The 15,576-nt window shown below is 42.1% G+C and overlaps 2 protein-coding genes across 7 annotated transcripts in view; one reads left to right on the top strand and one right to left on the bottom strand.

Moving 5' to 3' along the window:
* dock8 (dedicator of cytokinesis 8) overlaps nucleotides 1–15,576 on the bottom strand; it is a 320,640-nt gene that overhangs the window by 137,701 nt on the left and 167,363 nt on the right. The gene's annotated exons all lie outside the window — the stretch shown is intronic.
* Nucleotides 478–15,576, top strand: part of LOC144697218 (angiopoietin-related protein 3-like) — a 31,220-nt gene continuing 16,121 nt past the window's right edge. The window contains exons 1-3 of the mRNA XM_078569118.1: nucleotides 478–1,033; nucleotides 12,945–13,055; nucleotides 14,948–15,059. Of these exons, the coding sequence (XP_078425244.1) occupies nucleotides 557–1,033; nucleotides 12,945–13,055; nucleotides 14,948–15,059 (700 nt within the window). The 5' untranslated portion in view covers nucleotides 478–556. The remainder of the gene's footprint in view (nucleotides 1,034–12,944; nucleotides 13,056–14,947; nucleotides 15,060–15,576) is intronic.

Here is a 15,576-nt window from a genome sequence, read left to right as displayed (position 1 = left end):
AGTGTCAGTATACAGTCAGGGTGCTCTCCTGAGGCTGCAAATGAAGCACAATGTTGAGGCAGAGTTGAGGGATTTTTTTCCCCTCTGCACCTATTTGTGTTACGCCTAGCTCGAGAGTGTTTGGTGTAAACCCTGGTTACCTGCAATTTTGTGCACCAGTCCTCAGAATTAATTTTCCTCACCTTGACTAAACTAAAAATGTACTGGATAAAAAGAAATGTGAGAAAAATATCCAACATGTACTGTTAGTAAGCTACATATGCTCTGGGTAAAAAAAATTGAGAAAAACCTTCCCTTATGCTTTTAATAAGCTAAACACAGACATATTTTGGAGACAGTCCCTTAACAGCAGCTACTGCATAGCTGTGGTTTTTACAATGACACTCTGGTTCCCACTGAGGTTTAAGTATTTATTATTTAAATAAGTGGAACTGGGAGGACTCTGCAACAGTACATAAGGGAGCGCAGTGTTGTTCTGGCACATCAGAAGTGATTCAGTTTCTGTACCAACAGTGGGGAAAAGAACTGATAACATTGAGCTGCCAGTCTGTAAATAATGAAGACATTTAATTTTATTGTGATAATTTGTCTTATTTGCTCCATGTCAGGTCTTCCTGGGAACACTCGCAGAGGAGAGAAAACTCAATTTGCCTCATCAGGTGACATTAGCATACTCGCCCATGGTCTTTACCTGCTTGGAAAAGGGCTGAAGGAGCACATGGACAAAATGAAGGAAGAGATGAATGCTGCTTCTGAACAGCTGGATGTTTGCAATAGCTCCATCAACAGCCTGGGCAGCCAGGTCAGGCTTATAGAAAGTGATGGAAAAGCTCTGACAGAAAAAGCTCTGAAGCTGGAAATTCGGGATGAGGAGCTTCGTAAAAGATTCATGGAGCTCAGAAATGAGCTAACGAAAGCACTGCAGGACCAGCAGTCAGTTGCCAGCAAGGTAGATTCCCTGGAAGGAAAGCTGGAGAGGATTCTAGAGAACTACGTGGGGAAAAATAAGTCTGCCGATGTTCCCTTTTACAGTGTAAGTCAGCACATCTTGAAGTAGCATGAAATGTAAAAAGAGATGACTGTACTTATTGTACAATCCAATGATTTTATAGATTTATGATGACAATATGTGACAATACTTATAAACCACCTCTTCGATCTTACAGTAAACTGCTGGAGAATGGAGTAACTTTCCCATAGGAATTCTTCACTTGAACCATCTAGAGTTATAAGATATCACTGCTGGGGTCTCTCATTCTTGGAGTAAATAGGGAAACAGGATCTTGGATACTTTTCAGATACTGTTAGTCAAGGGTTTTTACAAATTTTAAATTATTTCTGAAAATCTGTAACATGTTATGAGATTTATATATGAGATTATCCTGGGTCTGCACCCATGTGAGCCAATTGGGCACAATAAACATCAGGAAATTGGGAGGGTTGGAGCACATGTCTGTAAAGGAAATCAATTAAATTTTCCTTTTGTTTAAATTTAACTAATGAAAGAAAATTGAGGCGCATTCTTTTACGGGCACATGCTCCGACGAATCCAGCTTCACAATATTTATTGTGTCCAGACAACTCAATGCACCTGTTTGCAGGTTCAGAATAATCCATAATTTTATCTGCAGCCATTGAGTGTATTTATAATAGAGTCCGGCTATATTACTTAAAATCCAAAATAACCATATTGATAATGTAGATCTAAGTCTAGAAGTTCATTATTGGTGATGTTAGTGGGAAAATGTCGTACACTGTCAAGTATTAATCCACTTTAAAAAATATTAAAGATTTTGCTGAAATAACAAAAAGAAATGAAATGTGAGCCTGTAAGGTGTTTGTTCACTGAAGAAACCAACAGAAATTTTCACACTATACACGGATGTTGTTGAATATCATAAGTAATCTGATCAGTATCTATTCCAAAATTTTAGACATCTATGAATAATGTGGATATTGCAGTACCAGAGGGCGAAATGTGCGATGCCTGTTGGTGGCAGGCGTGCTTGGTTGCGTGAGCTGTTAATATGGCGAGAAGGCCAAAAATCACTGCCACACGTTAGGAACTTCATTATAATACATCATAAATCATTATAAACCCAGCTCACCGGGATCATCCCTCCACACTGGATCACCTAAGCACGTTGGTGTGATTGCACGCCGATGTGATTCACAACTGAACATAAGCAACATGCACTTGGCAAGCTGCACTTCACTCGGGACTTTGAGGTTTGTTTGCCTACCTTGCTTCGGGCAGCACTCACAGTCATCAGCACCAGGCTTCACAGACAGCAGCACATCGATTTTAGGGGGGCTCACGGGCAGGTCTCTACCTACCAGACCAGCTGTATGGCTTTTCAACAGCTGCAGGGCAAGTACTTGCTTGGGGAAGGGGGAGAATTGACCTCAGGCAAGGGAAGAGGCTGCAGGACTAGGGCATTACTGGGGGAGGCGGGGTATCCCTGGATGTGTATGGGGACACATGTTGATCTGTGCACGTGGCTTCAAGAGGGTGAGGGCTGAGGAGGCAGTCTCCTGAGAAGATGAGGCCAGATGGAGATGTGAGGGTGTGTGTGAGACAGTGAGTGGTGATGTCCCTTGAGCTGGCAGTGAATGAGATGCCAATGAGTGTGTGATGGGCTTGTGAATGTGTGAGTTTAGAGTGATTAGATGGTTGCCTTACCCTTGCGGTATGGATGAGATCATTCATCCACTTTCCGCACTCAATGGTCGACCTCTTCTGTGCAGCGTTGGCACTGACCACGTTTGCCACCCCTCCCAAGCCAGAGTGGTGACACTGATGGGCCTCCTGTGGCCATAGCAGGGGTAGAGGACATTGCGGCGGGCTCCAATGGTTTACAGAAGGTGTCCCAGGGATACGTCACTGAATCAGGGGCTGCAGTCTTCTTGCCTTTTAGGGCCATGTCTTCTGTGCAGCAGTCCTGGGCTGGAAGCACTGAGAGGCGTGTGTGCGGCTGCACCTTACGTATGGTGCCCAGCGTGAGGAAGAAATGAGGTGTTGGCGTGGCGGGAAATTTGGAGGCCGCCTGCCAGCGACCTGGCGTATTTCCCAGGAATGCATGATTAATGAGTCCGGATTGGGACGATACAGCATGAAAAACCACCACTGTGGCTGGCAGGTAAACATTCTTATTCCTGCCCACTACTGCACTGAGTGCAAATATGGGACGATTCCGTCCAGAGGACATCAACCTCATACACAAGAACTATTTTACAATGAGTAATGGTAGCACAGTGACCACGTTACTGAAGTAGTAATACAGAGGCCTGCACTCATGATCTGATCACGAATCCAAATCCTACCACAGTAGCTTCAGTTAAAAAATAACTCCAGGATAAAAAGCTTGTATGAGTAATGTTGACCACGGCAATATTGATGGCGTTGTAAAAACCCACATGGTCCATTAAAGCCCTTTTGGGAAGGAAATCTGTCACCCTTATCTAGTTTGGCCTATATGTGCAATACAATTGACTCTAAACTGCTCTCTGAAATGGCCCTAGCAAATCACTCATTTAAGAGAATTAGTGATGGGCAATAAATGCCAGCCTTGCCAGCGATGTCCACATCTGCTAAATGAATTTAAAAAATGAATGGGGCCTATATGGTTCTACATCAGCTTTATCTTTTTCTCAGTTAGCTGTTGCTGCTCTTTTGCTAAATACAAAAATTGCATTACGATTATTAATTCTTTACTGGTCCATTTTCTCTGGCATTGCACATGGAGAATCAAAACAAAAAAAACCTCGTAAAGTCAAGCAGGATGAAAGGCTGTGAGACAACGGAATCCTGACAGTGGACTGAGAGATAAGGGGGAGGGAGAGAGAACGAGGAGGAGAGGGTCAAGGAAGGGAGAAGGAGCAATGTGAATGTATGGAAAGGTGATGAATAGGAAAGGGGAGAGGGGAAGGGAAATGGAGAGAGAGAGACAGGAGAGGATGATAGGGATGGAGATGGGAGAATTATGTCAGTTGGGAGACATGGCCCAACTTTTTATCTGATAGGGAGGGGAGGATAAATTTCCTATTTGTGGCAGTGGTTGGTCAGTGAGAAACAGATCCCCTCACTGACAGGCGCCAAAAATGGTAGGTTGGTGGGAAGGAAGATAGGTTCTACTTGCTCAACCCCCCCACCTAGAAACTCTTCTTGCCTTCCTTTTCACTAGCTGGTCACTGGTTTTTTTTCCTGTATGGACATGAAATGCCATCCAGTAATTGTGGGTTACTGGATTTTTCTGGATTACTGCCTGGGCCATGGGCAAATTGGCACAGGGTGAATAATATCAGAGAGTTGAATGCCTGGCTCAAAGGTTGGTAAGAGAAATGGGTTTTGATTTATGGGGCACTGGCACCAGTATTGGGGAAAGAGGGAGTTGTACTGTTGGAATGGCCTTCACTTGAACTATGCTGGGACCAGTGTCCTGGCGAATTGTATAACTAGGCCTGCAGAGACAGCTTTAAACTAGATAGTGTGGGGGCGGAGGGGAAGGTTCATGTGAGGGGAGAATTGGAAAGTTAGAGAGAAAGGACAAGGCAATAGGGCAGGGTAGCAATATGGGGAATGATAACGAGAGTGTGGGAGAAAGGGGCAGAGCATAGAAACTTAAGAGTACACCAGGAAATAAGGCCAGAGAAGGGAAAAATGGTAAAATGACAACATTAAAGGCTCTTTATCTAAATGCATGCATGTGTAAAAAGATGGGTGAATTGATAGCACAAATAGAAATAAATGAGTATGATATGAGAACCATTATAGAGACATGGTTGCAAGGCAATCACGGCTGCAACCTGAACTTTTGAGGTTAGTTGACTTTTCGGAAGGACAGGAGGAAAGGAAAAGGAGGTGGGGTGGCACTGTTAATCAAAGATGAGATGAGTACAGTAATAAGAAATGACCTTGGTTAGGAGGATAAAAATGTAGAATCAGTTTGGGTGGAGATAGAAATAGCAAAGGAAAGAAGTTACTGGTAGGAGTGGTTTATAGACCCCCTGACAGTAGCTGCAATGTAAAATGGAGTATGAGTTAAGAAATAATGGGGGCTTAATAGAGTACTGCAATAATTGTGGGAGATTTTAATGTTCACATGTCAATGACATGTCACAAATCAACTGGCAAAGGTAACCAGGAAGATGAGTTCATAAGAGTGTATTTGAGACAGTTTCTTGAAACGATATGTTCTGGAATCAGCCAGGGAACATTTCAGACCTAGTAAAGTCTAATGAGATAGGATTAATTAATGACTTCATAGTAAAGGATTATCTAGGTTGAAGAGTGATTGTAACATGATAGAATTTCACATTCCATTTTAGAGTGACAAGCATGGGTCTGAAACTTATGTCTTAAACTTAAATAAAGGCAATTGTAAGGGTATGAAGTCAAAGTTGGCTAAGGTGAAATGGGAAAATGCGTTAAAAGATAAGACAGTAGAGAAGCAGTGATAGTGATTTAAGGAGATATTTCAACTCTTAATATTCCATTGAGAAAGAAAGACTCAATGAGCAGGATGCACCATCAGAGGCTAACTAATAAGTTAAGGATGGTATCAAATTGAAAGAAAAGATGTGCAATGCTGCAAAGATTAGTGGTAGGCCAGAAGATTGGGAAAACTTTAGAAACCAGCAAAGGATGACTAAAATAGTAATAAAGAGGGAGAAATTGATATATGAGAGAAAAATAGCAGGAAATATAAAAACAGACAGTAAAACCTTCTACACATATACAGAAAGGAAAAGAGTAGCAAGACTGAGCATTGGTGCCTGAGGGAGTGAGAATGGTGAATTAATAATGGGAAATGAGGAAGTGGCAGAAACTTTGAACAAGTCTATTGTATCTGTCTTCACAGTAGAAGACACAAAAAGCGTCCCAAGAATAGTGAAAATCAAGAGGCAAAAGAGAGGGAGGAACTTAAAACAATCATGATCACTGGAGAAAAAGCACTAGGAAAACTAATGGGACTAAAGGCTAACAAGTCCCCTGGACCTGATGGTCTGCATCCTAGCACCTTAAAGGAAGTGGCTGCAGAGATATGGATGCATTGGTTGTAATCTTTCAAAATTCCTGAGATTCTGGAAAGGTCCCAGTGGATTAGAAAACAGAAAATGTAACATCATTATTCAAGAAAGGAGTGAGAGAGAAGCAGGAAACTATAGGTCAGTTAATCTAACATCTGTTACTGGGGAAATTTTAGAATCCATTATTAAGGAGGTAGTAGCAGGACATTTAGAAAATCATAATACAATCAGGCAGAGTCAACTTTGTTTTCAATAAGATCGGCGCTCATTTTTCTAAACTCTAGACAGAGCTCTTTGAGGATGTAACAAGCAGGGTCGTAAAAGGGAACCAGTCGATGTAGTGTATTTGGATTTCCAAAAGGTATTCGATAAGGTGCTGCATGATTGGTTACCGCACAAGACAAGAGCTCATGGTGTTGGAGGTGATATACTCGCACGGATAGAGAACTGACTAACTAATAACAGGAAACAGAGGGAAGAATTTCCGTCCGTCGAGGGAGGGTGGGGGTGGTGGTGGTGGTGGGAGTGTGCAGGAGCGGGCGTGTGCAGGCGCGCCTCTTATTGGCGCCCCCGATTGGGGGCTTGCCACCATTTTATGTGGGCGGGCCAATGAAGGCCCACCCAGCGTGACGTCCGCTAGGAAGTGCTATGCGCTCCCTGTGCGGGCAGGGGGGATTCCCTAAGCCGGGAGTGCGCTCTTTCGCGCGCATCTCCCTGAGGCTAAGATAAAAGCAAAAAACTGCGGATGCTGGAAATCCAAAACAAAAATAAAAATACCTGGAAAAACTCAGCAGGTCTGACAGCATCTGCGGAGAGGAACACAGTTGAAGAGTCATACAGACTCGAAATGTTAACTGAGTTCCTCTCCGCAGATGCTGTCAGACCTGAGTTTTTCCAGGTATTTTTATTTTTGTTTTCCCTGAGGCTAAGTGCTGCCTCAGGGAGATCAGTGCCAAAATGGTTAATACACAAACATATAATTTCCCTGACATGTCCCCTCATGTGATACTGTCACATGAGTTGGGACATGCTCATCACTTTTATTCAAACTTTTATTAAATTTTTAAAAATTAAAAATCGCCCGTGGATGAGGTTTCATGCTTTTTCCGAAGCCCACCAGGGCTCCCGGCCTGCCCGCCAACCATAAGGTTGGACGGGTAGGTCCTTTAATTACTTGAATTACTTTTTAAATGGCCTCAATTGGCCGTTGACAGGTCGGCGAGCACACAGCTGATTCAACTGTGCCCCCGCCAACCTGAAAATCGAAATGACGCGGGGTGATGTCGGGAGTTCCGCCCAACGTCATCCTGCATCATTTTACGCGTCGGCGAGCGGGCCAGAGAGTCAGGATAAATGGGTCATTTTCAGGTAGGTAAACAATAACTAGTGGAATGCCGCAGAGATCAGTGCTGGGGCCTCAACTATTTACAATCTATATTAATGACTTGGCTGAATGGACAGACTATATTGTAGCCAAATCTGCTGTTGATATGAAGATAGGTAGGAAAGCAAGTTGCAAGGAGAATACAGATAGTCTGCAAAGGGATATAGATAGCCGTTTGATAGTGCAGAACTTGAGTATTGTTGTTAAAAGAGACATGTCTAAGCTTTTCGCCTTGTACTCATCAGGACACGCGCAAGAATCCCAATATAATATGGAAAACAACAATTTATATTGTACGGGAAGGGAGCGCTGACTGGCTGGCAAATGGTGTTGCCGTGGGGGATGCACCACTGATAGTGACTGACAGTTAACTGCCAAGCATTGTTTGAAATTTAAACCAGGCAGCTTGACCCTGATTGGTCAAGGCATTACCCTGAGGACTGAGTCAGCGAATGGCTGTCACTTATTTTGTTTAGCTGAAACCAGCACAATGTGTGTACATGCTCTTTCTGTCTGCAAAGACCAGGGCCCCCTGTGTATTAATATATGTAGCTTCCAGTACGCGCATAAGCGCCACACTGCGAGCCTGAATGACAATCTTAAATTGGTTGCCAGTGTAATTCTGAGCACATTGAAGATTATTTAGCAAATGTTGTCCAATCGTGGAATCACATCTAATGTTGGACACTGTTTTGAGTTTTGCAAGCACGGGCTGGTTGTGTATGGCCTGTACCCTGACTGTTGCGAACAGCAGCTGGGACATGCTGTTTGATATGATCTGCCAGTCTTTGGGGCCATACGGCCTACATACAATAACATACCTAGCACCACACTGGCACTGAAATTCGTGTACTACATTAGATAGGTTAAATGAGTGGACAAAAAAATTGGCAAATCAAGTATATTGTGGGAAAACATGAGATTGTTCACTTTGGCAGGAAGAATAGAAAAACAGAATACTATTTCAGTGGAGAGACACTACAGAATGCTGTAGTACAGAGGGATCTGTGTGTCCTTGTACATGAATCACAAAAAGTTAGCATGCAAGTAGCTAGGAAGGCAAATGGAATGTTGGTTTCTATTGCAAGGGAGCTGGAGTACAAAAATAAGGGAGTCTTACTAAAACTGTACAGGGCATTGGTGAGACCCTACCTGGGGCAGAATTTTTACCTCAGCAGGCGGGCGTGTGCCTGACCTGCTTGAGTGTAAAATGACGCGCGTTGGCGTCAGGCAAGCATCCCGATGTCAACATGCAGTCGCGTGATATTTCGGTCAGAGGACGTGTGGGGGAATGGGCAGCGCACCTACTGACAATTAAAAGGCCCATTAAGGCCATTAAAAAGATAATTAAGTTAACATTTTCACTGCCCCTCCAACCTTACAGTTGACAGGCAGACGAAATGGCTAAGCGGCCTTTGCACTTTTTAGAAACCTCATCCAGGGGCGGGATAAGGTTTCCAACAGCAAATAAAAATAAAACAAAACATTTTACATTTCATTTATAACATGTCCCTGCTCATGTGACAGAAGGGACATGTTGTATAACATTTTTTAAACCTTTATTTTTTTTTGAAAACGGTCCATCACCCTGAGGCAGCTCTGTGCCTCATGGAGATTTTCAAGTGCGCACCCACATGCATGTGTGAAGCTCGTGCTCGCCCCCCTCCACCTCCCACACGGGCAGCGCTGAGTGCTGCCGAGCGCGGCTCACGCTGGGTGGGCCTTAATTGGCCCGCCAGCGTGAAATCGCGGTCCGGCCCTGATCCCGGGCAGTGGTCGGCTTCTTGGCCTCCCCCACCCGCCCCGGCTGAGCCCGCCCGACAAGAGCAAAATTCTGCCCCTGGCGTACTTTGTGCAGCTTTGGTCTCCATACTTAAGGAGGGATATATTTGTATTGGAAGCAGTTCAGAGAAGTTTCACTAGGTTGATTCCCAGGATGAAGGGGCTGTATTATGAAGAAAGGTTGAACGTGTTGGGCCTATACTCATTGGAGTTTAGAAGAATGAGAGGTGATCTTATTGAAAAATAAAAGATTCTGAGGTGGGGAAGTCTAGAACCCAGGAGAACAGTTTGAAAATAAGGGGTCTCCCATTTAAGAAGGAGATGAGAAGGAATTTCTTCTCTCAAGGGTCGTTATTCTTTGGCATTGTCTTCCACAGAGAGCAGTGGAGGCTGGTTATTGAATATATTCAAGACTGAGTTAGACAGAAATTTGATCAACAAGGAAGACAAGGGTTGAGAAATTGGAATTTAGATCAGCCATGATGTTATTTAATGGCTGAGCAGGTTTGAAGGGCCAAATAGCTTGCTCTTGTTCCTATTTCTTATGGGCCAATGATATTATGATCTCATTTGTGATGGGGGCAGAGTATGACAGTGGGTTTTGTAGGGAGCACCGTTGTTTTCAGTGGAGTTTGAGTTGGAGCAAAGGAAAAAGAGGTTTCTGGTGAGTAATGCAGTATTTATTTGACTGATTTTAGTGTAAAATTTAAATTGTGAATCGGCAATTGCTGCAGCAGCTATTACTTTGGTTTGAGGAAAGGATGAGGCAGTAACATTGAGCTGAATTTTACAGGGCGGGTGGGGGATGGTGTATTACTTGCCACCCCGTCACAAAAGCTGTCTTCAAACCGACCAACTTGAAAAAAAGGCCGTCCTGCAGCGATAAGGGGGAGGGTCTTAATGAGCAGAGTGGGTCTTCCACCTCTCAGTGGGAGGGAATCAGTTTGTCCAGCTGGTCAAGCAGTCCTGGTAGCATCAGAACTCAGTAGTGGGCACTGCTGGTACTGCAAGCAGGCCCAGGAAGAGGCGAGCAATGGATCCTGGACTAAAGTGCATCCTGGTCTTGTAGGGCAGGAAGGGATTGGGCACCCTTGGGAGGGAGGGGGCACAAGGCGGATGGGTGTGATGGGTTTTGGAGGCCAGTAGGGAGGCACAAAGTAGGGTTTCATCTGGGGGATGTGCCCCAGATGCACACAGGGCAGCCCTCAAATTGCAACCCCTCTTACTTCCCGCTTTTTCACCCCAGATGGTGAAAAAGTGGACTCTACACACTTGCTTGCCTGCCTACGCCAACCACATTATGGTAGGGCAGCATAATATTTAGGCTAATTGACTTGTTAACAAGCTGAATTGCCCATTAATGATTTTTTGCAAAATGTCAGGTGAGCAGCCGATTTCAGCAGCCCAGCCGCTCCTGTGTTATTGAGACCGGGTAGGGGATGGGCGGGAAGGCAGCGGGCTAGACACCTGATATATTTTATGTATCCCTCCTGCCGAAAACATGCCCAGCTTGTGGGGGGGAGGGCGGGGTGGGGGTAGGGGGAGTGCGGGGCTGTAAAATCCAGCCCATTGCATCAGATGCAAAGAGATGACAGACTTCAAGGGATTAGAGATGGAGGTTGCTCAGACTCCTCCTGCAAATGCAGAATCAATTCTGAAACTCTTTTCACTACTTTGATTTCATTTTTCATTGTGGTGAAAGAAATACTATTTAAAACCTTCTTAGTTTCAATTCGAGTCACGTTGGATGCCAGATTTGATGATTGATATTGGCTGTTACACATTGTCATGATAACTCATATAACAGAGCCACTAAATAACTGGTACTACAGACATGACAAAAGGGTTGCCTGTATGGGCAATGTTTACATGAAAATGGAAGCCCCACACAATGAATTTAAAATATTATCGATTGTGGATAGCACTGCACTTAAGTGCTACAATTGGCTGTTTGTATCTGTGCTTGGGGCTGTGGTTGGCTAAAAGGAGCGATCCAAAATTGAATACAATCAGTGTTAAATAATGACTGCCTGGTGTGATTTGAGTGTAATAATGAACCCTGAAGTTCAGATGATGGTTATGAAATTGTGCAAGATTGACCTATTGGTTTCTGAGGTTGCCTGATATCAGAGGCCCATTATTCCATTATTTTGTCAGTTCACACACAATTTTTAAACACAAATACTTGTAACAAGATGTTCCTTGGGTTGATTCCAATGGGAATTATTTTATTTATCTATAGCGTAGTGGGTTTCATAAATCACACAATCAGCACTAATAGATTGAAGGGAACCATGCAGGTTTTTGGAGATTAAACAACCCCTACTAGTTTATATTTTTTCCTTGTCAAATGGCCATTGTCTGCCTGTCTGTGTTGTTCTAGATTTTATCTGTTCTGCTGTCTGTTCGCCATGATTTATTTTCAATCCTCCTGTAATTATTCAGCTTTAGTTCAAGGCTCAGAATAAGAAACTAAAGGGCTGAATCACTGATTTCAGTTGAAAAGCTGTATGAGGCCCAAAATGATGTGCCAGAAGAATGATGAGCTGTCCTTGGTGGATACTGCAAAGCCAACTTGAGAGTTGCACAGAGAGTGCTCTTAAAGGGCTGCTCCTCAAATTTAAAAGGATGCCACCTCTTAAAGGTAAGTAGCTACATGTAGGAAAGCTATTAAAAGGCACAAAGATTATTTTGAAGGGTTTAGCCTTTGGGAAGAGGCGATGACCAACAATGATAAGTTGGAAAACTCTTGTGGAAGCAGAAAACAGGGAGTCTTTGAGCAAGTGATAAGGCAGTTTGCTGAGGTGGGGGAGAAAAAGCTGTATTTTTTAGAACTCTAAGGCAGGCACTCCAGGGTATAGCAGCACATTATACCTGGAAGGAGGTGATTGTAATCAGGCTCAACATGACAATGCACCTAGAGGACATAGGAACAGATAGGGAAGTGAAGCAGACTATAAGGAATTTGGTAAGCTAAGACTACCCAACAGAATCATGGGATCATGGACCATCTATCTGATACCTGTCACAAAGTGTTGCAATTTTTTATTCATTCGATATGGACATTGCTGGCAAGGCCAACATTTATTATCCATCACTAATTACCCTCAAGATGGTGGTGGTCAGCTGCCTTCTCAAATCACCAAATTCACCGAATGTGGTGTAGGCACATCTACAGTGCAGTTAAGGAAGGAGTTCCAGGATTCTGACCCAGCGACAATGAAGGAATGGTAATATATTTCTAAGTCAGGGTGGTGTATGATTTGAAGGGAAATTTACAGATGGTGATGTTCCCAAGCACCTGCCTTTGCACTTCTAGGCCGTCGAGGTCGCTGGTGTGGGTGGTATTGTCAAAAAGCCTTGGTGAGTGGCTACAGTGCATCTTGTAGATGGTACACACCGTAGCCATAGTCCACTGGTTGAGGGAGTGAATGCTTAACGTGGTATGGGATGCCAAACAAGTGGATTGCTTTTTCCAGGATGGTATTGATTTTCTTGAGTGTTGTTGTTGTTGCATATCTACTACTTGACCATGCCAAGCCCTTACACAACCCTACAGCTCTGTTGCTGCATCTTGACAGTATGCATCACTCATTGAGGTGATTAAAAATATATACTACATTGAAATTTTGAAAATATAAAGCTCTTGTCATCACAGAAAACTGCCTGGACTTGATTTGAGGTTTAAGAATGAATGTTTGACATGGTTACGATATAGTTACATCAGCAGATTAATTTTGCTTTTCAGTCTGTAACCGAATTTCAAAACCAGCATGTAGATGAAGTTCTAGAATTGGTGAAGGCCCAGCAGCAAAAGATTGATGAACAGAATGAACAGATTCAACTACTGGTGAATAAGGTCTGTACACCACCCTTCCTCTGACTTATATTTTCAGTGCATTCTGTGCCCTTGATGGCCAGTTTCTGAGAACACAATGCTTATTACAACAGATAATTCTCACAAGAACCATTTCATGCAACCATAACTGTAAAAATTTGTGGAAGGGAAAGGGAAATGAACTTGAGTTGCTGTTTATATCATATTTTCATATGTTTAGTACAATATGAGCAAAAGATTCCATGTTTGTGTCTTCAGCTTATTTCTAGCCGTAGGCAGTCCAGTCATATGGCTATGAATTATTTCAGGACCAGAACTCACATTTGAGTAAGCTTTCAACAATAACTTAACTGTGCTTTGAATTAATAAAATTGCTAAATCTGGTTATATTTGGGCTTGCAGCAAAAAGAATTTGTGTCACATTTTATGGTGACATTTTGTCATGATGCAAATATTTTACTTAGTCTCCTGTGCTCCTATTTACACATTATACTGTAGTGCACTGTTGAAGGGGATAGATACTCAAAGAGGCACTGAACTCATGAAAAAAATGGTAATAAAATCTTTTGTACTTGAACAGAAATAGAGCGTTTTATCATTTTGATTCTAAAAATGTCATAGGCAAGTGACACAACAGCGTATTGTGCTGCAATGCATGTTATTGATCTGTATAGGTTTGAGGAACTTCCTTTTTTACTGCTCATCATATAAGGGAATGTTCCAGAATGCTTTAGCAGGAGGAAAGAGACATAGAGGTAGTTTATTGTATGGAGCAAGAAAATACCTGGAGAGAAGGCATGGGGCAAGAAGACTGAAAGCACAGATGGAAAGAGGTTTTTAAAGGCAAAGAAAGAAGTAGCCACAAGAAGTGGTTTGAAGAAAGGATTCCAAGAAGTAGAGACATGGTGAATGTACGAATGGCCTCTGATGATAAGAGGGAGGTTTTGAAGAATGAGTAATAAGATAAAGTCAAAGGAGCAGACTGGAACATGCAATTAGGGACCATCTCTAAGACAGAATGGACAAAGACCAAAATAAACAAGAAAGGGCTCACCAAATACTTATTTATGGAAGCAATTCGTTTGAAATGATAGCAAAATAATACCAGATTTTTAAATAGCAACATTTGCTATGTGTAAAAGACTTAGCACCCACATTCTTGAGAATAGATCTGTAAAGAAAATTCAACCACCAACTTTATTAGTTTGGAGATTGATTACTATTTCTATTTTGTTCAATAATCTTAAACAGACAGCATACATTTGAATGTTCATTACCTTTTTCTAAAGATTATTATAGCATTATGTCAACTGGGCACCCAAATAAATATTTTCCAGTTATGTTAATGATAAAATATTTTTTCAATTGATTTCAATAAAAGGATAGTGCTTCATGTCAAATTAATGAAATGTCATATTTATAAACATATAGGAAAGATGTGTTTTCAGGTCAAATTATTGAGGATATGGGACCTCCCATTGTAGAAAATAGTATAACTATCCAAGTCGCAACATCATCACACTGAAAGATTACTGTTGATGTCAGTTGTGTATGCATTTTGGCACTGGGAATGTTTCCATATCCAGTCTATACTATATAATTGGATTGGCAATGCAAAGTTCAACTGTGCTTAAAAATGTCACTCTGGGGAAGTACACACCGCTATAATTCATCTCTGAATACACTGCGCATTTGCTATGATTCTTTTAGTCAATTAAATTTAATCAATTCAATCCTACATACTTTATGAGCTTACTCAAAAATGCTTTTCTCTAATAATTCTAGTAATTGCAGTAAACAAATCTTTTTCTCCCCCTCTTGAAAGGCAAGTGATATAGTGTTTAATTCACATACTGTAATTGTTGGCTCCAATACAATGCTTTATAATGAGATATTATTTTTCCTGCATGAAGATTTCAAATATAAGCTTAGACCCCAGAGAACACTTCAACTTCAAGAAGAATGTGAAGGGAAGCAGCAACCTTGGTGGTCAATGGAATATCCAAAAGGCAGCCTTATCTGACTGTGAGTACACCTTTACAATCTTAATCCACCTGAAATTTATGAAATAAGAGATGACCCAAATATATTGTGGCTAGCAGTTGAAATGGGGTTATGATGTTCAGCTGTGTGTGACAAAGAAAAATTTAAAGACTGGACATTTTAACAATTCATTTGTGCTCCAGCACAACTCTTGATCACAGAAATACTGTTGTAGAAAGAACATCCTTGGTGCTTTTCCACAGATTGGTGACCCATCAGTGGAAAAAAAATGCACCAGTCAATCTGTGCTTTTTTCATGTAACTCCTACATCAACTTTAGAGTGGTAATTGCCACAAATCAGGGAGCAATCCAAAGTTTTGTCAGAGGAATAGAGTTGCGCACAAAGCAGACCAAAACAAAAGTGATTTACGTTTTAAGTGACCAAAAGTAAAATGTTCATATTTTTAAAAATTGGTCTTATTGAGGGATGAAATGAAAAGAATATTTTCAATCAATGTCTGTTTCTCTAAAGCAATTTTCTAAAAGATGATGAATGTC

The sequence above is a fragment of the Cetorhinus maximus genome, chromosome 2 (genome assembly GCF_964194155.1).
Source record: "Cetorhinus maximus chromosome 2, sCetMax3.hap1.1, whole genome shotgun sequence".
NCBI classification, from domain to species: Eukaryota; Metazoa; Chordata; class Chondrichthyes; order Lamniformes; family Cetorhinidae; genus Cetorhinus; species Cetorhinus maximus.
This window is presented reverse-complemented; position numbering and strand designations above follow the sequence as displayed.